The following is a 26,220-nucleotide window of genomic DNA, read 5'->3' on the forward strand; positions in this document are numbered from 1 at the left end:
ATTTGTGACTAATTTAATTAGACTTCATCAAGATGCTATATCAAAAGATGAAAAATTAAATTCATGTGTGACTAAAAATTCTGGAATTCTACATAATCATACAACAAATGGGTATGAGACACATCTCCAGTATAAATCAGATTTGTTGCATAAATCAGAACATTTCACATATATCAGCTATTAAAAGAGCAATGTTAGCTTGGGTCTCTTACCTTGCACTTTTTCGCAGGTGATGCACAAGTGGAATGTGAAGAAAGCAGCACGGAGTTTCTTTTTTGACCAAACCGACTCCTAAAAACCCACAGAAGATGTAAGTCCATAAAACATCCTTCTCAAAATGATTAGGATAGTTTTGCCAAAGACACTGACTGGCTTTGCGTTTTAGGGTTCTCAAGAGCCCTCTGCCAGACTGTCGCTTCCTCTACTGTGCAACAAGAATGCTTTCTTTGTACTTTGCACTTTGGAATGGACTTCCTAAGCTTGTAATATGCCTTCACGTCAATATTAAATATAAAACATGAAACTCCACTTTGATACATGTTACTGCAAATACCAAGTGCAAATAAAGATAAATCCACAGCATCCTAAGGAACTTTTCTATTTTTGGAAAAGCAATGTGAGAACTGAACTTACTTTATTCCTGATGGTGCACCTGAAAGACCGCTCATGCCTGTCCAGGTCGGCACACCAGAAGCAGCTCCTAAACATCGCTGTCGAGAGACTTTTAAGGCTCTTAAGGCATCCTGGGCCACTCTGCTTGCTTCTGCTTCCACCAGCACATGATCTGCACTGGAAGCTTCCATAATGGCATCATGCTTCATAACACTGTGTACCCCTAAAAACCAGAAGGTACAAGAAAAGGTGAAGGAGAACATCTGTTAATTTACATGGTTATCTGTACAATTAAACATTCAACATTTAACTGAATGCCACAATCACATTTTTCCTTTTTCAGGTTGATTATATATTATATACAGCACTTCAGTATAGTCATTTCTAATAAGAGAACCCTCTTCTATCAGTTAAGCAATCAATTTGACAGCAAACCACTTCTGGTGTGCTGATGAGGTCATTATTCACAACAGACTTGGCAATTATGTGGGTAAATCGATCATTTCTATTGTTATGGACAGGACAGATAGAAGCGTAACCGCTGTGTAAATGAAGGCTGGTTGCATCCTTATTTCCAGAAGAAACACTGCATGTGCTTCTAGAAGGCTGCAGATGTCTCCGAGATGTTTGTGCCGAGGTAGTTAGCACAATCATAACTGGAGCATTTCAACATTGACCATTTTAATGCTTCACTACAATAACAGATAAACCACGTTTTGTGTTGTAGTTCTAACCATCAGAGTAACAGAACTGCCCCTTCCCTCATTTGCATAAGTTTTATATACCTCTGTTTAAATAGTCTGATAATGTTGAGCAGCCAAATAACAATAGTTACCTGATTTTTTGAAAAGTTTCTCCAAGACGTAATCATCATTTTTCTTTGAGTCTTCCTCCTTCTCTTCACTGTTCTTTCTGTATCGCTTCTGTTTCACTAGATGAGGAATGCGCTCTCCTTCAAATTTGGCATCTTTGTGATGTTTCTTTTTAGACTTATCTTTGTGGCTTTCATGTGACAGCATATCCACCCTGTGCTTTGTTTTTGAGGTACATTTATAATGATTCTTATCTAGTTGCCCATCTTCAGTTTTAGCAACCTGCTTTTCCCAAGAGCCAGCTGCACCACATGTAAGGCTAAAATCTCCCTTGACATTTGCATTATCTGCTCCATGTACTTCATCAGCCACCACGGCGTTGAGACATTTGGCATTCTCTGAAGACCCTGCCTCACCTGTCAATGACTGGGACATAGATTTGTCAGCTCTTTCCAAGCTTTCGTCCTTGCTATTATTCAACGAACTTACATTAGTAGCTGCTTGTGCATTATCTTTTGCATGGCTATTTTGGTCAAAGGTTTCAAAATTTCCTTTGGTTCCCTCACTTGTCTCTATTGGTTTAGAAGAATCTGTCACGTGGGTGGTTGAGCAGGAATTGGATAGCTTGCTGTACTTTGGCAAGCTGCTTTCTGTAAGATGGAGATCACCCTTAGAAGTGTCATTATCCAGTGTCTTTTCAAGTTTCCGTTTAAATTGGTGTTTTGGGACTTGAACATCTGAACCAGTACCTGAGGGATGAATGAAATTAGTATCCATTTATCAAACACTTCAAACATTTTTTTTTCTTTTAAACAAATAGGAAAAAATGTGTACCTGCAAAGATTGCACTTGTTTCTGTCCCCTGAGATACATCTGGGCTGCTCAGAGTAAAGAGTTCATAAAGGTCATTGGATTTGAAAAAGCGCCTCTGCTTAGGGTCTTTCAGCACTCTATTTGTTAAAAACTGTTTGAATATTTGTCTAAAAAAGAAAAAAAAAAGTACTTTATCCATGAAACAATGTCTAGCTATGTTTAAGTACTGAATACAGTACTTAAACAGAAGACTGTATAAGTGCAAATGTTACCCTGCAGAACAATTAAGCAGTGGGAAGATGATGTTAAGTTTCCAAAAGACAATCTTGAGTTAGTAACTTTCAAACAACCAACTAAATTGTTAAACGCAGGGATTTATTGTTTTGCAACAACCCCATAACACAACAGGTAACCACCATCCTGAAATGTCCTATGAGGAATCCTTTAACTAAGCCATAAATAACTTCACAGCTAGAATTTTTTTTGTCCATTAAAACTGAAAAGCTTGCATATATTACAATAAAAGTGCCAGAAAGCTCCTTGAAAGAAAAACAAGAGCTTGTTAAAAAACGACAACATTTTAATGGTTCAATTGGTTGGAAGAATCAAAAGCAGCAGAGTGGCTCAGTCTGATGGCGATGACTGGATGACAACCACTGAAAAGAGAAATCAGACTTGTGGTTGAGAGGAAGGGAAAAAAAGAGCCCATCTGCAGAGGACTGAAAGGAACAAATTTGGGGGAGAACTCGTCCGCACAAAGTCTTCTCCTATTAGTAAATCTACTTCTGTGCCATGTTTGTACTAGATAGCTTTTATTGCAAGTTCTAGGCACTATTTTCCTGTGCAAAAAATACATCCCAAAATAGAACTGGAAATCAGTTCTCAAGAAGTGTTTTTATCATGGTTTTGGCTCTACTGGCATTAAGCAGGGAAACTACTTTTAAATCCAATTGGCAAAACCTAAGTTTAAACATAGGTGCCAGCTACTGTAGCGCGTCCATCTTTAAAGCTTTTAAGAATTAACTGAGCTTCATAGCTTCCTGCAAGGATGATCACATATTTGCAGGAAGTAAAACACAGGCAAAGAGAAAAGACAACTTGAAGTTCAAAGTCCATTGCACTGTTCTGGAAATAAACGAATTTTTGATGTCCTGACCCTTAGAGCCCACTTCCTTGATGTGGTCAGTGTTGTTCAAACAGAAATGTACCAGAGGGACGCAAGCCAACCAACAGCGGATCCTTTGTGTCCACATGGTAAAACAGATTAAAAAAAAGGCACTTACTAAGTTCTGGTATTTCATTATTTAGAGCTTTTCATTCATCTGCATTTTCAAAGAGGATATTCCAGTTTTAAAGAGTAATGCCTAAATAGAGGATTCCCAAGTACATTCATTTGGAATTCATGTGAGTGAAGCTAACTACTGAGAAAGCTGAATGGGAAAGCAAAATAAAAAGATTTAATTAATTTCAAAATAAAAGCACTTTAAGGCTTTAGCTACGTTTTGGAATAAATAATGTGAATATGACGGGTGTTCTTGGGACTTAATTCTCTAACTTTGGAATGATTTGGAAATAAAATCAAATTGGGTTTGCAGAGTAGTAAAAGGATGTACATACCACATACATCCTTATATATCTTAAGGACAATATAAAGAACTTGTTGATTTCTATTTGCATTTCAGACTTATTGAATCTCATGTTCTGAATAAGGGGCTCATTTCTTCCTGACTATACCTCATACTCTCTTATTTACAGTGAATTCTGGATGTGCTGGACACAGCTGCTGGAACAGATTACTGAGGTATATTTGGCATGCGGGTCTTGGAGCTAGAGAGGCAGCAGCACAGCCCTATGGATGGGAGTCTAATATTAGAAGAATATTAGACTCAGCAGTTTTTCGTGATGTGACCGTCATGGCCACAGTTGAGGGTTACAAGCCATGTATGTACATGCACAGGTATGTCACTGTTACACCACCTCAGATGTGCTACAAACATTTTTTTGAGCACATGGCTGTATCCAAGGGACCGTTCTGACTGACCTGTGGTATATCTTCTCTTCAATAGTACCTGCAGTGAGAAGCCTATACACAGTCACCTGTTTCTTTTGGCCTATTCTCCAAGCACGTTCCCGAGCCTGGAATACAAAAGCTTTGGTTACTGGACATTAGCCTCTTAGACATATGTTTGACAGACAGCTATCGATACCACCGTTTCAAACCTAGTTTGGACATTTCATAAATAGTTCAAGAAGTTGCATAGCTGTGGCATTTCTACAGCATTAGGACAACTAACTCAGCAGAAGAGGAAAACAATTTAGGAAGTTTACATGTGTAAGACAAATTTCCAATTGTACCAAGAAATCTATGCAAAAAAATCTCAAAAAATAAATTATGTCTAAATTAGAACTCAGCACATCTAGGATATGTAATTTATATAGACTTATTCCAAAAGGGATCTATTTCACAATACAGCTTTAATATACACTTTCCTTTGAACTTTTCTTCTTTTTCTTAGCTGAAAGCTTTCATCTTGAACCAACCACTAAAACAGACCACTCTAGGCCAGACTACACACTTGCAGATCTCAGATTTGCATGTCGGATTTCCATTAAAAACAATTTTTTTCCCTCTCAAACATGTAAGCCCCATATACTGTTAAGGGATCTGATAAACCAGTCTCATCACACCATCAGATAAAGAACAACTTCTTTAAGGTATTGGCTTAACAGCAGCTTCCAAGGGCATAGCTACGTATCATTATTTAGTGACAAGGCCAATTTAAGCAACACTTTTTCTCCTTTTCTTACCCTGTATTGCACCATGAACAGTCAAGCCTGTTGAAGAGCCTGCACAGCCATACTCTCCCTTCAGAAACATCTAGTTTGTTTGTTTATTTATTTTAAAAAACCAAAAAAACCCAGGCCACTTCAGCTGTTTGCTTGCCTACACTCTAAACAGACTATATGAATCAACAATATTGAAGAGTGGTAAGGTATAACAGCATAAAGGGGATGTGGTGGGAACCACTTAAATTGGCTTTGCCACAAGAGTAATCGTAATGTGGAACTGCACCCTAAGCAACCATTGCTGGGAACAGCAACTTAGGGAAGAGCAACATACTGCTTTAACATTATTGGAGGAGATAAATGTCATTCCATCTTCAGTTTTATTTCAACTTAGCTGGTAAATGGAATGTAATGAACCAAACTCACCTGTGTGTCTGTACTGGGATTCCAGTCAGGATCATAAATAATAACCCGGTCAGCACCAGTCAAGTTAACCCCAATGCCACCAACACGAGTTGTTAGAAGAAAAATAAATATGGATTTGTCCTATAACAAAAGAGAAAATTTACTAAAGCAAGAATTAACAAAGTACAAGATAATTTTTTTTTTTTATTTCCTGGATTCTTTTATTATCAGGATGCTTTGCAAAGATGCAAAGGGAGCCAAGAGAAGGAATACACGTCCTTGTTTGCCTAATATATCTTTTGACAAAGAGAAGTAGTTTGATCTAAATTTCATTTACGGTTGTCCAATAGAATTCCCCCCTTCCTTTTCAACTGCTTTTTTTCTTAGCAGAAAACCCAACTTAAGTGTGAAAAAAGTGATGACTTTTTTTTCCTCCTCTCAGAAAGTGATTTCTTTTGACTGAACTCCCCAGCTTTGTGTCTCAAACCTGAAGTAGTATATTTAAAAACAGACCAAAAGGGAATGCAAGAACTCAACCATACTCACTAACAGGCATCAGTGTGTGGGATGCAACATCTCACCTCATTATATCTTGTTATAAGGGGCTGTCTGGAAGCTATTGTTGTGGTGCCATCCATCCTGAGGTAGGAATAGTTTCTGTCTCTCACAAAGACTTCAAGTATCTGCAGCATCTGTTGTGATGGAAAAAAATCTAATGAAATCCAGACGCAAAGGCTGAGCAACTGTCTGATCAAGTCATAAGAATTTCTGATACTAACTGCAGTGCCAATCAAACAGACAAGATGAAGACCAAGAACTTGTGAATCTTAAATGATCAGAAAAATAACTGGGAAATCCAGAGCCATGGTCTCAAGAGAATTAACGAGGTAAATGGTGCAGCATGCTAAGGGAATCCATGGAAACAAGACAAAATTATGAATACATAAGGAAAACAAATGAAGGCCACTTGTCTGTGCTGCTGGCCCAAAGCACACAAACCCGAGGATTTGATGTGCACATGCACTAAACAGAGAGAGCAAACTGACTACCAATTCTATCCTGAAACTACACAGTAGGGGACAATAAATATATCATCACTGCTTTGGCCTGGTATTATATATGGGTATAACTGATACAAGCTTTGACCCAGTATATTGAATTTAGGCAACCCTGGTGCAATGCTGCGTCATTCCAATCAAACTTACTGAACTTGGGAACTGGTCTCCAATTATTCCAAAGACATTAGTAATTTTGGTTTTTCTTTCAATAAGATATTAATTTTCTTAAAAGGACACTACAAAAGGTGGTTCTAATTACAAGTTTTGTTGGGACACACACATGCACTTTTTTAGTTTTAGTAATAACTAAAACTAAAAACAATTAGTGATCTTACCTGTCTTGACTGAGTAAAGAACAACACTCTGTGACCTTGCTTGTGCCATATTTTCAGCAAGGATTCTACTACTATCATTTTTCCAGAACGTTTCCAATATCCAAATTGATCTGCTTCCTCCACTTCAGCATCCGGTACACCCTTCAAAATCCTGGGACCACCAGAGTAGAGGTCAGGGTGATTGCAAATCTTTCTCAAAGCTACTAGTCCCGAGAAAATCTAAAGAATACAGAAGAAAAATATTTTTGTTTTCTTGACAAATACTTGTATCTATATGGGTTGTGGTTGAGAAAAATAAACACCAATTGATTAATCCAGTCATCATCAAGAAGTTTGGTTTTCACAGTGGTTTGCTCTTTAGAGAAGCCAATGGACGGTAATATTTGTTTCATGGAAAGTTTTAGGGAAAAAACAATGTTAAGAGAATTCTGCAACAATTTCCACAATAGCAAAAGCAATCCCTAGCTGTAACTCATAGTCAAACTTTTCCTACTCAAAAGGAAAAATTCCACCAAGTTTGTTACTTGAAATTATTGTGTCCTTCCTTCCAACCCCCGCCACGTTAGCAGGTAACTTAAGACAGACCTTGAGGATAGCAAGTTACCATGCAAGTAGACCCACCAGAATGCACAGTAACAAAGACCAGATGAGTAAACATATTTGAACAAACATATGAAGCTGAAAATTACCACTTTTGATGCCATGTTAGAAGGGTTCCGTTCAGTTATTAATTCAATAATACTACAAGTGTTATTTATTCTTCTGATATAATGGGCACTCATAAAAGCGAACTAGCTTGAAACACCTAATCCCTTAATCTTCTATCACTACAAGTTGGATGAGCCTGCTCTTAATTTATGGTTTGTTTTTACAGTGGGGTTTTTGTTTTTCTGTTGGGATTCACTGCTGTCATCACAAAACATCTAATAAAAGCATTGACATTTACTGTTCAAAATTTTCAGAAGTCTAGCAAATATGATAGCTCATGCTGTAACATCTTAGAGAAATTTCTGCAGATGGTCTTGTACAAGCCACCCCTTGAAGATCAAGCTCCTTAAAATAATTTTCATTGGGATAATTAAAATGGCTAGGCACCTGAAAAAAATTGGCTACTATACCTTTGCGAGATCTGGAAAATTAAAAAAGTCAAACCAGTGATAAAGTCAATATCTGCTTTATACGACACTGCAATATACATGGCTGTACTGACCATACAATTAACTGGAGACACTGGGGCTGAGGGGAGAAGGGATTTCACAGTTCACAAGACAAGGAAATGAGGTATTATAACCAAGACATGTTACTTCCCCTCTTAACAGTAGATCTGTATCCTGCAGCTAAAATGGGACTCAAAAATATCCACTGCATGCATACAGAAGTCAAATGGACCAGATGTGTGCAATGTAGGAGTCACAGGGAACAGCAGACTTTTTAGATAGGCAACAGCAGGCATTTGAAACTGTATTTCAATTACTGCTGTCATCCTGGCCACAGCAATTTCAACACTTATGTTGTGAGGACGGAGGCAAAAGATGTTGAAGTGACTAGTTAAACAATAAAAAGGATGCTTGCTATTTGCTCTGCTATATGTTAAGACTCTGTGAAATCATCAGCTGTTTCATCACAAAGTTATCATACCTGAACTGTACTCTCAGGACAAATTCCTCTTTTCCTTTGCTTCACTTTTGCAATTGATTAAAAGCACACATACAGTTACCTACAGCAGCTCATCCAACAAGCCATAATTTGTTCCCAGCACCTCAAACACATTGCAAAGGCCATTCCATTCCTATTTTTATCTGGTCATGTCACTACAAAAGGATCACTAACCCTATATATTCCATGGAACATTTCTGAGAGTTAAAAGCAGACATCCACAAAAGCAGAACTGAGATCAGCGTGTTTGCTTCCCTTTCTGCTCAGAATCCAGCTAGAAGAATGCGAAGGTCAGTCCATGACTTTATCCATTAAACCCTACCTGCCATTAACCTTAATTAATGCCAACCTGCATGTCTCCATTGAGAATCTGGTAAACTTCTTTAGAGTTGATGAAATTTTGATAGACTTGACGCTGCTCATCTGTCAAACGGCAAAAGAGGACCTACCAAAACAAACAAACGAACTGCTCAAGCCCAACCTGTAAACTTCAAATACAGTAAATTTTAAAGTTTTATGATGTGCTACAGTGAAGCTTCACAGATATCTGACATATTGAAATACTAAGTTAAAAGATACTATATAGAAGTAATTAGAATAAAAAAAACTTTGACTTTTTAGAGAATGAACATAATCATTAAGATGGATTTCATGGGTTTTTCTGTCCCCTTTCCCCGTTGTTAAGTTTTCCCCTCAAATTGCTTTAGTTTTCAAAGTGCTGCCATTTTCCAGTTTTAATGAGGTAACTGTGCAATGTTAGCATTCTCTCAAAGCTATGTTTATAGGAAATGCTTTCCTTTCTGTGTCTGTTAAGTCCCTTACAACATGCAAATTCTTAGAACCTCATGGGAAAACTAGGTTAGCACACGTAATCTGTTCTGTCATTAGCCTTCGAGTGCGAGCACATAATGATTTTTTAGATGGTCTCATGGGCTAAAATGGAACAAAATCACTTCCTCACATCCTGCAAGGCACCCAACATTATGCCATAAGTCAAACTTATGTAATGCCCTGTGATTGATACGAACAAAAATTAAATTTGTTTAACCGGTTTATGATTGCAATCTTCAAGAGTAAATAGCCCAGACTCTTTAAAGTATATAAAAATTCAAAATTTGATTAAAAAAAGATCACTAGACTGCACAGCATAAATTTGAGTATGGCCTACTCATTTATTATGTACCTTTCAGCACTGGCTTACAAAGACTAGGCATGTCTACTTTTATTTAAGAGGGAGGAGACAGGAAGGAAAAAAACAAGCAGAGGACAAGAAAGCCTGAAGCTCTGAAACCTGAGTGGCAGAAGAATCTAAAAATTACTAGATGTGAGTATTTGTAGGAATTTGATTTGTTTAAATAATCCTTTTCAACCTCCTCTACTTTCCTAAAAAAATATCCCACTTCTTTGTAGAGAAAATAAGTTTTAAATCAAAAGGCTAGTCTTTTGGAAATGTATTAGAATTTACACAGATCCAGCTAGCTTGCAATATGAACAACTGCCATCAAGTACTTTTCTACCATTTTCTACCCAAATTAACCTTTTTACAGCAGGAAACAATGCTGAAGTGTTCAAGAGATGCACCATAGGACACACTCCACAGCCAACTAATCCGTATGCACCTGTGACCTACGAGGACAGTATTAAACAGACCTGACTGCACTTCATATATCCTTTGTTTTTCAGATGAAAGTGTACTTGTATAGTCCCTGCAAGACTACAACCATTTAATATTCAGAAAACGTGTGAAAAGAAAATGCAACTTGAAAGCTCTATATCTTATCTTTAGTTAAAACAGGATTTCATCTGCTATTAGCAGAAATAATTTCTAAATGTCCATGAAAGACTGGATTTTGGGGAGGAAGAGGGCTCAGATCTAATAGTAAAGATAAGCAAACCTGTTCATTTTTATCCGGAAGGGAAAGGCTCATTTTTACATCAGCCTTCATTCTTCGCAGCAAGTAGGGGTTTATGGTGTCCCGTAACACACAGGCACATTTGTATGCAGTTTTTACCTGAAAAAGGAGAAAAAGCAAAACCTCTATTTTGGTTCTTGGTATTAATTTTATCAACAAGCAAATTTCCATAATTGGTAATAGAAAAGTCCTTGTAAAATCAGATGGTTTATGATTTATGTGTATCTATAGTTACTTATTCACCACAACATGAATTGCAATAAAATTCATGTTAGCAACAATAACACTGAATAAATAAGTCTCTCTATACTGCTAATTTATCTTTCCTAATTTAGTGGAATTTAAGAGAGAACAGAAATGAGAGATTTCTTTTAGAAAACAATCTATGTAGTAAATGTAAGCTTGCGCAAAACCAAAATCCTCATGAAAAACTGCCAATACGCATACTGAAGATCAAAAAAGAACCCTGCAGCAATCGTGGTTACTAGACAATAAGTGAAGATTAGTGCCCGCTTGAGACTATTAAAAAAAAAACCAAAACCCAACAGTACAAGAAAATCCCCATGATCACAGAAACTAAAGGTCACTCTGGCCTTAAATGGAGCATATGGTTCTATAATGGGTAATGGATGTGTGAGTTGGGTATTAACTGTACATAATGGCTAAAAATACCTTCGTTTCTCTTAAAGCAAAACAAAGAATATAATAAATTATTGATACGTAAAAAACAAATTGACTGTCCAATTTAGTAAATTACTAAGCTTTAGACAAGGGAAGCACTTAAAAAGAAAATAAAACTTTAGAATGTATGTGTGTAAAACATTACAAATAATATTTAAAAGGAAACAAGTTTATTAGCATTCATATGAAACAGTGTGCAGATTATTATGCAGACAATAATTTGAAAAATGAAAAAAGTCATAAATACTGAGAAACACAACTACAGAGATTAATAGACTTCTTCAAAAATAATATTCCAAATAATTTTTGCTTTCAAAATTAAATAGTTTATCTACTTTCAGACTTCCAACGCCTATTTTAGCTTTTTTCAATGAGAATAGTTTTCAGTTTGGATTTAAGAATTCCTCTATTGCATAATTTGCCAAAGCTTGATATCAAACACGAAAGTTCTATTTAAATACATCAAAATATGAGATCAGTCACCTCCCACCCCAACTTGCTTTTCTGTACTTTATATCAAATAATACTTGTAATGATTTAAACTTTTGGGCTTTTGACAAGAAAAACTCGTGTATAAATTATAACCCCATACAGATGGAATGGTCTCATAGTTCTTTTCACACACACAGAGCAGTAAAACACATGCAACTCTCTTTTGCGTTAGCATCTAGAACACACAGGATAAGGTACATTTGAAAGTCAGTTTTGAAACAACATAACAGTTTCCTTCAAACAAATAGACATTTTTGATGCGTTTACCTGCACAGGAGAGGCATTGGAATATCCTCCCATGGTTATTGGAACAGAAAATTGCTCCATGAACACGGGTAGTGTTCCCAGTTTCCCTGGGAATACAAAGTCAAAGAGGGACCAGAGCTCCTTTAGGTTATTTTGCATAGGGGAGCCAGACAAGATGATCCGATGAGGTGTGCGGAACTATTAATAAAAAATACAAAACCAAAAGAAAGTTATTCTCATGGTTCATGGTGTAACCTCCCTCCAGGCTCAGAGGATATTCAATTTCACCATCAATCAATTCTCATTTTAAAATATGCGGCCTGAAATATTCCTGAAATTCATATTCCTGAAATAAACAGCTTTCTGCATATATTGTCCATCAACTGTTAGCAGAAAATGAACACCAGCAATTTGATATTTATCTCCAGTGGTAAGTTACTACACAATTTAACATTTCTGTTTTTTTTTTTTCCTCTACCATATTTCTATAAATTTATTGATGTAAACTCATTAAAAACGTTAAGTAAATTAAATAGTCCAGTATAGACCATTATGACTTATGCTTTTATTCTTTATTAATGGCCAAATGTGTATTTTTATCATAAAGTAGTATAGGCTATTAGATTTTGGAACCTCCCACCCAGCACTTACAAGATTTCATTTGTTTTTGATAAAGTACCTGCTTGCATGCAAGTGTGACTGCGGCATTTGGATTTCGGATTTTGTGACCCTCATCCAGAATCACATAATGCCAGTCATAGCTGTGGATGATATCCTGCATCAGTCGAATGTATGAGTAAGACGTAATTAAAATTCCATGGCATGAAGCAATTTCACGAATTAGTTTCACCTAAAAGCAAAAGGCGCATGTTGTCAGTAACAGCGAGACAGAAAACTCAGACCTACTGAACTACAGGTTTGCTGTGCAAAGTACACACAAGAAGTTTTGAAAAAGCAGATATATAATTTACTTTGAAAAGAAAATAAGTATAGGCAAGGCTTTGATTATATGATTCTTAGCTCATCTGTAAAAGCATGAAGCACTTGAATGCTGTGGTATAACAGATCAGAATTTGATCTGAAACCTGGTCAGAAGGAAACAGTGAGGTGGTTTTTTTTTTTTAATTTGCTTTTTTTAGGCAATGCCTGAAACACAAACATTAAATTTGATTAAAGTAACCGGCTTCTTCAAGTTCTCCTACATTCACCTCACAGACCTAGCTTTGTGTACTGCATGCAAGATCTAGAACATTAGAGGAAAATCAAACAAGTGAAAAACCGAACAACAATCACAAAAATCTATTTGGTTAATCCTAAATTCTGTCCAACCTTTTTTTCATTCACAGGATTGAAATATTTGTTATTAATCTTCACATTTTGTGTTTCTCTTGTAAGTTATATCCTTTCCCCATGTTTTTACTAGCCTTTATAGCTGTAAATTATGTAGGGAAGGGACAGTCTACATCACCTTCCACAGCATTCACAGTATTCAAGACTCATCTTTTTTGCATTTATCCTCCACATAAATCTAGAAGACTTAAACAGAAGATGATGGGCTGGGAGGTGATTCTGGATAAAACAACCATAGCCAATGTAAAAGAAAAAAAGAATAGAACCACCACAGAATTTGCTAAAGGAAAGACAAAACCCTTATTACTAGAAGTGCCTTTAAGAAAATAAAACAAAACCATCGAAAACAAAAGGGAAAAATCCATCTCAAAGATGCAGATGGGGTTAAAAGTTCACAATCTCTTACTGTAAAATGTTGTGCTCAGACATACCCTAAGATTCAAAAAAGCAATTCTGCATTTAACTGTTCAAGAATTTCTACTTCTGGTTATCATCTCCTGATAAAACTATGACATGTTATTTGATGTTGACATCGTGATTCTCAAGAGAATATGCAATCTTTAGAACAATTTGTGATACGGACAGAGTAGGATTTCTAGGCAGATGAGGACATCCAAAGCTGAATTCTACCTGGTACATTGCCTGTAGTCTGCAGCCATGTCCTAGAGTCTCAGCAACGGCCTGTCATAGAATATTGGAGCCATCTCTCCCCACACACTTCAGACAAATCATCTCGGGCAATTTCAAATTAAAAGCTTGTAAAATATGTAACCTCTCCTAGTTTTTGCAATTAATAGGGTATGTCTGCAATTAGCCTGACTTACAGAATGCTACACTGTTGTCATTAAAAGATGTTTTGTGAAAGTGCTGCTGTTATTATGGAGGCTCAAGAGACCAATCCCTCCTAGAGGGCAAACAGTGGACTAGTAGAAACAACAGCCATAAATCACGTTGTCAGGTAGCAGAGAGAACAGAAGTGAAACACAGGCACATGAAGGCCATTCACTGTAAACACACCACAGCAGAATCCTAGTCAGGATATACTGAACTTGTAATTAATTAAAGTTTCCTTCAAGCTAAATTTTTAATAAACAAGGATTTGTGCTGACAATGAAGAAATACAACAACACAATTTTATCAACTCACACTACAACACTTATTAACTCATTTTACTGCATTGGGTACTTTCTCAGAGGTTCCCTTTGCTTTAATTGCAGCTTTTGTAATAATTTTAAATATTTTAAAACATGATAACAGATTTAATATTGGATGCACACTGTTTTGACGCTGTGGCATTTCAGAATTTATGCTATTTTATTATGTATTCTTTAATTCACAATTCCTGTTTGGTTAGATTCAGACATGTTTAAGATATTAGATTAGGTTTTAGGAAAAAATACTTTACTGGGAGGGGGGGGTGAGACGCTGGAACAGGCTGCCCAGCGGAGTTGTGGATTCCCCATCCCTGGAGGTGTTCAAGGCCAGGCTGGATGGGGCTTTGAGCAGCCTGGTCTAGTGGGAGGTGTCCCTGCCCAGGGCAGGGGGGTTGGAACTAGATGATCTTTAAGGTCCCTTCCAACCCGAACCATTCTATGATTTCAGGGCATGCACTGTTAAACTACCAAAAAAAAAAAAAAAAAAAAAAAAGAGAGAAAGGAAGCAAGCAATGCAAAAACCACCCCCCACACCCAAAATCATCTTAAGAGAGATAAATCTTAGTGCCAAAAGATTACACAGCAGAATCTAGCTTTCAAATTCTGAACTCTGGCCTTTAAAAGATGCTAATGAATAGAGGAACATGCAAGTAGAGTAATTCTGATCTTGAAGTTCTGTTCAGCACAGTTATTTCAAGCCTTTACAATTCAAGGACGGTATTTTCTCCTAAGTTAGGGTGATAAGTTGATTGTGTTGCCTTGTCTTCACTGGGACACATGTAATATACAAAGATGGGAAGATTTTTGGCAAGCACCATTTCTTAAGGCTAAAACGTTTATGATTTATTCTAAGGAAATAAGAAAATGTTTTTTTCCTGTTGGTACCTTGCTGTAGCTACAAGTTTGTTTCTGAAGCTACAAAAACAGGACAATTTTTTTGACGCATGCTTACAGAAATAAGGCTTATCTTTTTTAGCATAAAGTAGTCTTTTAAAAATATTTAAGAGGACCTGAACTGTTCTATAATGTGTATTAAAAAAGATAATTTTCTTAAATAGAAATGTGTATGTTAAGACTGGACTTAAAGAACTAGACTAGTGATAACTATGAAATGCTCTAAACATTCAGATACCTTTAAGGCAAGTGTGAACCTACAGAAATAATATATAGTCACTTACACAACCATATATCACTTGTGAATCAAAAATGCATTCTTAAGAAGGCTTATCAGTATCGCATAACCAACCATTAAGCCCAGAGATCCATAAATTCAACCTATAAAACCTCTATTATTTCCCTCCTCCCAACAAAACAATCTAAATGGCACCATGAAGAGGCTTCAAAAGAACACATTACAATGTTTAATAATGTAAAAGTTGTAATAAAAAGATCTAAGCACTTACTACATACTACATGTTTAACAAGAATGCTACTTCTTGTGGCACGATACTAAGTTTATCTGAGTCTGGTCCTTAACTCAGAATTAGAACCTTTGGCTAAAACAGAGGTTTCACATGCAGTCATACCAGTAAGTGTAAACTCTGCAGCTTATTTTCTTTACATGTAGATTCCGTACTCTACTGTCAGGGTACAAGGTCTAAAATCTTCAGTGTGCAAAGTTGTCTTCAAATCAATGGTTCCACGGGTTCAGGTATCATGAACTGACAATTGCTTTTGAGAGCTGCATTGTATGTCCAGCATTTGACAAGAATAAGAATAAGGGAAAATAAAGTTACAGCTTTACAGATGGTATGTTATTACCACCATCAAGAATTGTTAAGATCAGTGATACCTCTTCTGAAGACCAAGAAATTAGAAGTTCAGCCTTGATCTTAAAAAATACAGCCTCCCTCCATACGCACTATGTTAAACCAAGATAACCAAAGTTCATGTTGCCTCTTACATTCTATGATTTACAAATGCTCATGTGTCATCAGAAGTTTTGAAACAGGACAACTCTTTGTACAGAGGCTTTTTTGCCCCTACACTTACAGAGCTTTCTTCCCCTTATCTTCTGTTCTATACCATAAATAAAACAGTATTTATGATACACTACATTAGATTTACTTCTTTATTTTCTCTCATCCTTAGAGATCTCCAAGTACTTGATACTTACAACTCACTTTAAGCTACATCAGATTTGAGTGTAAACCATAGTAGGAGGTTAATAGCCTAAGATGGCACCACAGGACATATTTAGACACAAATGCTGTACGTTTTTCAAACTGAAAGTTGACTTCATAGGGGAAGACTATTACTTAAATCTGGTTCTTACTACTGATTCCAACTTACGCACATTTACGATCACACAAATCCCAAATGATCTTCTGTGATCGCAAACAACAATAATAAAAAAGCAAGTTTTACATTTCATCCAAATGCTTTTAACTAGCTCTGAAGTCTTAGAAACCTATCCAACTTGCTATTATGTCTTCCTTCCACCATCTAAAATACCAACCTGCCTTCCCTTGTGGACAGCTGAAGGCCTTTAAATGAGCAGTCATATTTCAAGGGGTAAAACTGGAACTTTACGCTTCTCTCCCTTACTGCCAAAATTGTCTACCATTGTTATTTTAGCAAAGGAATGAAGTAGTCTTTCTTTTGAAGCATCACATATGCTAAAAACCTACACAAGTACTATAGCAGCAGAGATACCTAAGCAGTACATCTCAATGACTCATCTGAAACAGGCTGACCAGATTTGCAGCCAATCTGGTACTCACAATTCAGGCTGTTATTTAATACCATTTATTATGGAAAATCCTAAAGTTCCTTGCAAAGAAAATCAAAATGGACTGGGAAGAGAGGATATGCCAAGGTAATGATCCATGCATCTTTTTATGACACTAAAGAATTGTCACTGACCAAAAAAGTGTGCAAGGTATTGCCTAGTACCAATTTATGATAAAACAATTGGAATGGATTTGCTCCTCACTCTTCTCTGTCAAGCAAATATTTCTATGGGCAAGTCTAAAGAACTGGGAGACAGGATCTTGCATTGACGGCTGGGTACTTCAGCAGATGCAACAGAAAACACCTATTCATAAAAGCATGTAATTTCACCAGTACTGAAAGATTTAGTATTTACCAGTATTTCAGGATTCTTGACAATATTATGGTAATAATTATGTAGATACATCTCACCTAAAAGATCAACTTAAGTTTTATCAAATGAAACTTCAGCTGTTGCCTCCTTCTGCTATGAAATACTGTCTTGCCTTACGGGACACCTGTCATTGCTTAACTCTCTTCCTCAAAAATTCTCCTTCATGAATTTTAACATTAATCTTTCTCTGTTCCTTAGAAATAATTTGTCCCTCTTTTATAGGCCTTTACAGAACAAGCTGCAATACTGTTTCACAATGAACAACCTGCTGGCCAAGCACTACAGGATAATGCATTCCTCAAAAATCCATTAAAGATCTTCACTGTCCTATGTCCAGTTAAAATTTGAGGAACAATTATGTTCTTCCATCGGTTCAGACCCTTCTAACATCCATTAGTCCAGAGGCTGAAGTAACTTTTCTTACTCCAAAGCAAAGAACAACATTCAGTTTCCCAGTCCTGTCTTCTTGCAAGTTTATTGTCCAACACAAGACTCTTCTGATTTACTTTGTGATAAACCATGATATACTAACAGAACAGGCGAATCCCGGAATTGTCAGTTTAATTCCAAACAGGTCTGTGCAACATTGAGAGCACAGGTGCACAGCTACCTGGCCTTTGGCCATGTAAAATTAATCTCTATCAAAGAACAAATTTATGTTCTTACGCAGCTTAACGATAATTTTCTTATTTATTTCTTAAATTTATTTAAGTTTATGCCTTATGCCAAGGCGTAAGGGCAGAACGGTCCCTGGATGAGTATTATAAAGTTAATATATGCAATGCAGTCTCCTGTAATGCCACAGGTTATCGGAAGATGGAATTGTCAAGAGATCAGATCAGCAGTAACTTATTCATAGAAAGAACGTACACTGAAAAGAAATTCTAGGCTGGAGTAAATCACCTGGCCTGTATTTGATGTGATATGGGGTGGTGTTTTTGTTTTTTTTTTTTTTTTAAAGTTTTTTTTAAACTTAACTTTAGTCAAAAGCTTGCCCTTCTCTGATTTAGAAGCCTCTACGAAAGAAAAGTGCATAAGGTGAAGACCACATCAGCAGTGACTCTTGTTTAAAGCATACTGCTGCAGCTCTCAGACGATGAGGCATTAGGGCAGAATTAGAGAACTGAGCCTATCTAAAGCGATTGTATGGTATACAAATTCCTTAAAAGTTGTCAAGTAAGCATTTGCGGGAGGACAATGGAAAGGTGAAGTCCTGAAAACCTGACAAAATTCCTGCAGATGGAAAAATTTGAGCCAGTCTGTCAAATGCATTAATTAACAAATACCCCAAAATAAGCACACACGATTTAATTTAGGAAGACATGCGAGCATGTTATTGAGGTCAACAGACTTTTAGGGCTTGAAAACATACCAAGTTAATTGAACAACAGGAAGCTATTAGCACATTAGAGTATGCTATTCCTTTTTGGCCATGTACTGTAACTGCATCAATTACCTCAGAATACGTTTAATCAAGTGCAATTAAGCACCATATCATTTTAATGTTATTACAAGAAATTCAATAAATATTTAAAGAGAAATTTAAAAATGCTTTGCTGAATCCTGAAAATCCATTTAAGCATCTGAAAGACGAAGCCAAGAGAAAACAAAAATCTAAGTTTTCCTTGTTTTGTTCCTGCAAGGTACCAAGGATTGAAGCTTCAGACAAGTCCGGCTTGTCAACTACATGCATATTAAGAGGGTGGACAAGAAAATTAAAAGACAGGAAAGGCACTGCTTGAAAAAAAGAAAACAAAGTTAACACCGTTATTAAAGAAAATGAGACTAGGTGATAGCACCTGACATACCGACCAACTGAAGAGAAACTGCCTGTGCAAGAAAAACATATTGAATATTAGATCAATGACATATTGATGCACAAAAGTGCAAAGAAAGAATTCACCAGTACTAGAAGCACATATCTGGTACACAAACAGCCTTAGTCATGAACTCCTAGCATGGACTACAGTACAAGCAGAGCTCAACCAAGAAACCTGTTACTATGTTTAATTTGTTCAGGCAATGCTAGTCTATATCATAACGTAAATGTACTTTGTGTCATCCCCTTTTTGTCCAGTTTCCTAACAAATCTACACAAGACAGCGACCTTTTTCTTCTTTGAAAACAACTGGAGAAAGAGCACAAGCTTACGCAGAAACATTCAGAAAGAGGGGATTTTTTTTTTTTGCAAGCACAAAAGAAAAAAAAAAAGGGAAGAAAGCTTGGAGCTCCTCCAAGAGGAGCTTCTGTAATTACAAAACAGATGTCAACCGTTACCTTTTTGTCGGTATAAGAACCAGTTTCATGTAGAATGGCGACTCTAAATGGAGGCCACCAAGTGTGGAGTTCTTTTACCCACTGATGCATCACAGTAGCCGGACAAACAATCACTGTTGGACCCAATCCCTGGTACCTAAAATAAAGTATTCAAGAGAAAAAAAGTTTAACATGACATAAATACTCTATATTAAGTGGCTCATTAAAATACACACATATTAAAATGACACACTTTATAGTTCAAGTGTAATATGAGAGCTATGGAAATTAACTGGCACTTTGTTTTTCTGGAAGTCTATTTTTTAAAGGAAGATGAAAGGGGTACTGCTATAAGAATCTATCCACTGAACAGTTAATGGATGCATCTATCAAGATAAACACAGAAATAGAAAAGCTCCAAACAATAAGGCATAAGGGAACTTCCTCGTGTGGCAATACAAATCAGGTTTGGGTGGCTGCTGTTTCTATAAGAGAAAAGAAATCATTAACAAACAACTATTTTATTGCTTCTATTAAAAAGAATGTGTAGCTCGTGTCTCACAAATGGACTTACACACAGGTGTTCTGCTTCATGTTGGTAATATACTGCACTATTACCACCATAATTTACAGATAAGACAAGGACTCTAAAGCAGCAGAATACATTATCCATGGAAGCTGAGGTCTGAGCTGGGCTTACACTGTCTCCTAAGTTTCTTATTCATAATCATATGATTGTTTCTGAGAATTACTGAGGACGTTTGAAACAGTCTTTCTGTGTATTAAAGTTAAGAAGAGAAAAACCTCTTGCACAACAGCCAAACAAGAAAATGGCTACAGTTACTACATACTGATCTGTGTGTGGCTGACTATTCAAGTGATAATAAATAAACAATTCAAAAGATCATGGTGTACATTCAAGACCACATACATATAGCAATAAAGAAGGATTTGCCAGACACCAGCAATACTCTGCTTTAAAAAAAACACTGTTAATGCCTTTAGAAATAGCTGACATTAAGAAATAATATTCTTTATTAAAAACTTATACATATGCAGACTGACAACCTGGATGTTGCTTATGTCTTTCAATATGAAAAAAAAAAGTTATGTAACAACCTTACATAGTCCAATTAAAAAATTCCCAGCACTCCAAGTTGAAGATGCAAAAACCAGCTTAAACTAATGCTATGAATAAAAATAACCACTGCTACTGCTTTTTAAAATATCTATACAAAAAGGCACTGCTCTTAAGAATATCTATAGCAAAAAAGGCAACTTTCCCAGAACACCTTAGTTTCTTATTCTTCATGGGTATTAACAAGTTACCTCTGTTTATTCCCCTGGTCGTCATCAAACAAGCTCATATGCTGGGTTTACCCATTTTTTTTTCCCCTCAGCTTAGACAAAGAGTTCACACTTCCTGTGATCAATTTTCAGAAAATCCACTCCCCCTCCACTCAGTTGTGTGAAACCTCTTCTGTGTCTAGTCTGCCTCTAACCGCTTTCCACTAGCCAACATTTTATTCTTCTCTTGAGAGTTGTTATTTATTTATATAAAAGGGTCATCTAACTTCTCACAGTCTGTGCTGTTTCACAAAACTAAACAAACCACACGCTTCTGCTTGCTACACTGAGGAGGCATCCATCCTTCATTCTCCTCATCCCTGCAACAGATTTGCTCTGCTGCCCATGCAATTTATATTTGTTTTCCTTGAACAAAGGTGACACTAATAACATTCCAAACCAAAGTCTTACTGGTGCCTTGTGCCAGGGTACTAATGTTGCCCTGTTCCTACCCCGAATAGTGTCATAGTGTATTCTGTCCCTTTTTCACAGTTGCATTGTAGTAATAGCTTATGGGCAATATCATAAATGACCAACATACTCAAATCCTTTTCTTCTTCTGTTGCTGCTGGTTTATAAAACCCAAATTCACAGCAAGTATCCGTTATTAGTTCTTAGTCACTTGGATGTGATTAGAATTGCAAATAAGATCTATTCCTGCAACTTACCACCAGGAAAAAGGAAGCTGTAGTCATACTAGATTTATAATCTTTAAGTACTCAAAAAATTAGCAGAGGAAAACATGTTGCATTATAACCAACTCTATGTGCCATGCACGAAATCAAACTGAAATGACAACTAAATCCTAGTGAAAATAAAAGAACGGGGCAGCAAGAGCAATACAAATTTTCTGGGGCAATGGATTTTTATTTATGTAATCACCATGGAAATTAATCTCTCTGCCACTGAGAGACTGAGCCTTGATATTTAACGTCTATGATTACATCTCAGTATCTTGAGCAGCACAGATGAGTAAATAATCAGTGTATGAACTTTATGGCAGAGTTTCTCATCTGATCTCTCAAATAAATGAAGTAAAGTCTGTAGGGAAAGGTAACATCGTTATTAAACAAAATAATGTATTTGGAAAGAAGTAAACTTGTGGACCCCCAAGCCCTTCAACAGGTTTCAACATCAGATTTCAACCTAGATACAGGCTAGAGATGGGTTACTCGAGCTTTGCTGCTGTTTTGTTTTTTCTTGTGGAGGGACCATTAGTCTGAAAGTTTTTGCTTGTTACAACTATTTCAGCTTGTCTAACAATAGACCTTTCCCCTCTGTAGGTCTTGCTTCCCTCACATCCTTACACCACCATAGCCACGACGCTTCTATGATACCTCACCTGACATTTGTCTTTCCCCAGCTGTTTGGCTCAGGAACTGTTAGAAGTGAGACAACATTTTAATTTTTGTAAAAGTTATACTCCACGTAACAAGTAGTTCTTTACTTCAGCTAGTCTTCAGGCTCCTTCAAAATCAGAAAATTGGAATTGGAAGCTGTTTACAAAAGGAAATTTCTACTTATCTTATTTGAAAGAATACTTTTGCAGAAAGTTTCACTGATAGAAAATAAAGCTGAGTATTTTGAATATCAACAAAAGTGACCCTACTGTCTTAATACTCAAGTGCCTCCAAATATGACAATCTTTGCAATTCTGCACAAGAATGCCAGTATTATCTTCATTTTACGGAAGGCCAGCTAAGGCTGGGAAAGCCCGCAGTGCCAGGTTCATACAGTAGTACACTACACTACCCTCACCTACACATCAAGGTAATGAGATATGAGCCAGGCTGGAAGACGTTTAAACATGCTGACAACACAACTATGTCCACTCTTAAGGCCTACTTCTCAGCTAGACTGACCAGAAGGTCTTCTGCTTACTAGACTAGATGGTTTTCACATAGAAGCTAGATAGCCAGTGTTACCGTATTCCCAGTTCAAAGTGCCTTTGGTGAAAATACTTGAATATGCAAAGATCAAGTTGTTTAGACCCACTGCCTTACAGCACACAAACAAAATCAGAGTAAGTTTCATGAAAAAATTAAACCTTGTTTCTTCCCATGGAATTACTATCATGATGGACTTAATGACATGCACCAACCAAAAAAATGAAGCTGAACACATTATCTTATATGCAGAAAGAACACTGCAACTTAGGCGTGCAATTATATTCTGGCCTTTTCAAAGCTTTATTGTAGTTTCCCTGCAGTACCTTAGGTCTTAAAGCTGTAACTGTGTAACAATGTCAAGAGATGTTCCTGAAGCATTTCCATCCGTTCAGTGGTATTCCAACTAGGGCGGGGAACATAATTACACAAAATAATCTCTACAGTAGCATCCTTAAATCAGGCAGCCACATCAAAGTAAATCAACTCACCTGAGTTGATCAAAGACATGGCTTTTTTTTATATAAAGGCTACAGTAGGCAGCAACTGGAGAAAAGACAGTAATATTTTCTCCTTAAAGTATTATTTTACAATTCATGTATATGTTGAACGTAATTTAAGTATACCTCTATACAAGGTTAATTATTTTTGTTTAGCGTAGTACTATGATATTTGCTTAATTGCATGTAGTAATTTACATCAGGTAAACAGGCCAACAGAACTAGAAAAATCAAGTATTATTCACGCGTGCATTTGTAAACCCAAGGACACCAACAAGTATCTTTTCCGGTAATTTCACCCATGAAGAAGGAATTTTAAAGCATTGTTCAGTAACAAAAAAGCATAAGAGATCTTGTAAGAAAGGCCAGTCACTCTAACATAGGTTTGAAGAGCAACAACAAAAAAATAGTAGATGGAAATTCCTCTGTATAAGTTAGTGTTTTTACTATTACTGCTATTTTTTTGGCATGGATAATTCCCTGCCTATCAGAAACTCTAACTTTCATTGCAAATCAGCTTGCTACTTCCTGTAAAGCTTTTACCTGGTGGCTTGCCAGAACAAATATTTTAATGTAAAATTTAATAAATGGAACTAAAGGTATTACATCTAATTTAAAATTCCATATTGTGTAAACTATTGATATTAATGTAATTGAGTTTGTAAACAATCCATTTGTGGAAGCTAACCTTAGACACTGTATTGACCCAAAATATCTAGTGCAGCTCATCTGCAAAATGAAGCATCAATGCCTGGAATTCATTAAAAGTGTTACATGTTTAATTTTTCCTGCCCTACAGCTCCATTGTCTCGTAAAATTTTTCCTTTGATGTCCCCCACTAAAAGAATTAAAGGAATATTGTAATTGAAATGTCATTAATAATTCACAGGACCCTCCTCCACCAGCAATACATCTGATGAAATATTAATTGAGCTCCACAGACTGACAGTCTGCAGAGAAGCACTTGCCTGTAATTTGAACCACGAGTCCTGATCTTGCTGTAGCTCAGACCTGCCAAGAAGGCAATTATCTGGATGGTCTTGCCCAATCCCATCTCATCTCCCAGAATTCCTCCTGCCTGCTGGCAGTGCAATTCCCAGAGCCACCTAACACCTGTCTGCTGGTACCTAAAACAAGGAAAAAGAAGATGGCAAACGTTTGATAATACAGATCATAACAGAAAGTACTCATGAATTAATCATTTGGCAAGGTTCTTATACTAGTTACAGTAATATGCTGGATGTGTGTTTTACATGAGTGTTGTATTTACTAGGTCATACATTTTTGATGCACTCAGACATTACATGTGACTTTCATTCTTTATGCAACACTAAAACATTTCTAATTAAACTGATAGTCATGGTAATTAGAGGGTATTTTATTTCATGTATATTTTAAGTGTTAAAAGCAACTTGGAAAGCTACTCTAACAAAGCATTATCTTTTCAGAAAAGATGACATGTAAGGATATAGTAAATTATATTATTCGAACATATACCTTTAACTGAAGGAAAAGCTTGACTTGTAAGGGGTACAGACTTTATACTCCACTGTGAAAACTGATCACATCTGCCAAAGCATGCTTTCTTTTCACATAAATTCATTTAATAACATTTAGTCTCTTCCAATGAAAGAAAAAAAAAAGCCAGAAAGGCAAAATGTTTTGGAAGGCAAAACAATAGAAACTATTTCAGTGAATGGGATGCAGCAGAGCACTATTATGTGAGAGTATCAGGGCAGTCATTCACTGGAACTTGTAGAAGCAACAATGTAAAATACATTCCAGTTGAAAGAAGTAGACTACAAAGCAAGACTTACAGTGGGAAGCTAAAAAGGTGGAGCTAAGATGCTGCACTGAGAATCACTTTAGGACATGCTTTTTTATAAGGATATGAAATAGCAAGACAAGCAGGAATAACACATCACATGTATGGGTTAAATTGAAAACAGGACAGAGAGAAATGAAGAAACAGTATATTTAAGATACAATAAAAAAAAAACCAAAACATGTTTCAGCACTTCTGTGTCTTCTAACTTAAGAAGAACAAGGTTACTGATAACATTTTCTTGATGGCATGCATTCCTGGAGTGCAGAGCATAGCAAAGAGCAAACCCCCCCCTTTTTTTTTTTTTAAATAGTGATTGGTTTAGGGCATTGTCTTGTGTGCATTTCAAAATCCTGTTTCATTCTTTGAACAAGTAATATTTAGGACTACTGACAGCTAATGACACTAGTGTCTACTAAGTACTATTAAAAATCAATTCATGAGGACCTCTGCATGGATTTAAAGAATGCTAAACGGAGACAAACAAATGGCTTGAGTAGTTAGAAAAAGATGATCAAAGAACACATCTAATGGTTCAGACATCATACTATCTGCTGGTGTCTCAAATGCATTACACCAAGAAGCCCTTAAAAAACCCCTTTTATTGGAAATTAATTCACCTTAAAAATGCAGCAATCTAAAAACAACTATGAAATGGCTTGCGGGATTAGCTATAATTGGGTTACGATGCTACCATTACGACATTTCATAAAGACAAAACACTTTCCGAGGGAAATGTTAAAGAATTGCAGAGAACCTTAATTCCACTCAGAAGCTGCTCCCCCAGACTAATGTCCAGCATGTCTCTTCAGAAGACAACCATTCAAGAACTTCCTAATATTATTTTGTATTATTTCTTAGGATTACATCCAGGGCTTAAAAGCTAGCCTCATTTATAAGCATCTTTCTCCCTTTCCTCCTTCTCCTGAGAAGTTTCACAGTAGAGAATTAAGTTTGTGACGAATTTTGCTCTAAGGTTATCTAAA

The 26,220-nt window shown here is 36.4% G+C and overlaps 1 protein-coding gene across 6 annotated transcripts in view; it reads right to left on the bottom strand.

Moving 5' to 3' along the window:
- Positions 1 to 26,220, bottom strand: part of ERCC6 (ERCC excision repair 6, chromatin remodeling factor) — a 49,458-nt gene that overhangs the window by 2,759 nt on the left and 20,479 nt on the right. For all 6 annotated transcript variants that reach the window (XM_054204876.1, XM_054204875.1, XM_054204878.1 and 3 more), the window contains 14 exons: positions 24,378 to 24,536; positions 19,698 to 19,833; positions 12,490 to 12,660; positions 11,832 to 12,008; positions 10,374 to 10,490; positions 8,828 to 8,923; positions 6,823 to 7,041; positions 6,011 to 6,121; positions 5,451 to 5,570; positions 4,279 to 4,373; positions 2,259 to 2,404; positions 1,448 to 2,173; positions 634 to 835; positions 213 to 291 (listed from right to left, as the gene is read on the bottom strand). In XM_054204876.1, coding sequence (XP_054060851.1) covers positions 213 to 291; positions 634 to 835; positions 1,448 to 2,173; positions 2,259 to 2,404; positions 4,279 to 4,373; positions 5,451 to 5,570; positions 6,011 to 6,121; positions 6,823 to 7,041; positions 8,828 to 8,923; positions 10,374 to 10,490; positions 11,832 to 12,008; positions 12,490 to 12,660; positions 19,698 to 19,833; positions 24,378 to 24,536 — 2,554 coding nt within the window. The remainder of the gene's footprint in view (positions 1 to 212; positions 292 to 633; positions 836 to 1,447; positions 2,174 to 2,258; positions 2,405 to 4,278; positions 4,374 to 5,450; positions 5,571 to 6,010; positions 6,122 to 6,822; positions 7,042 to 8,827; positions 8,924 to 10,373; positions 10,491 to 11,831; positions 12,009 to 12,489; positions 12,661 to 19,697; positions 19,834 to 24,377; positions 24,537 to 26,220) is intronic.

Source organism: Rissa tridactyla, chromosome 6, assembly GCF_028500815.1.
Source record: "Rissa tridactyla isolate bRisTri1 chromosome 6, bRisTri1.patW.cur.20221130, whole genome shotgun sequence".
NCBI lineage: Eukaryota > Metazoa > Chordata > Aves > Charadriiformes > Laridae > Rissa > Rissa tridactyla.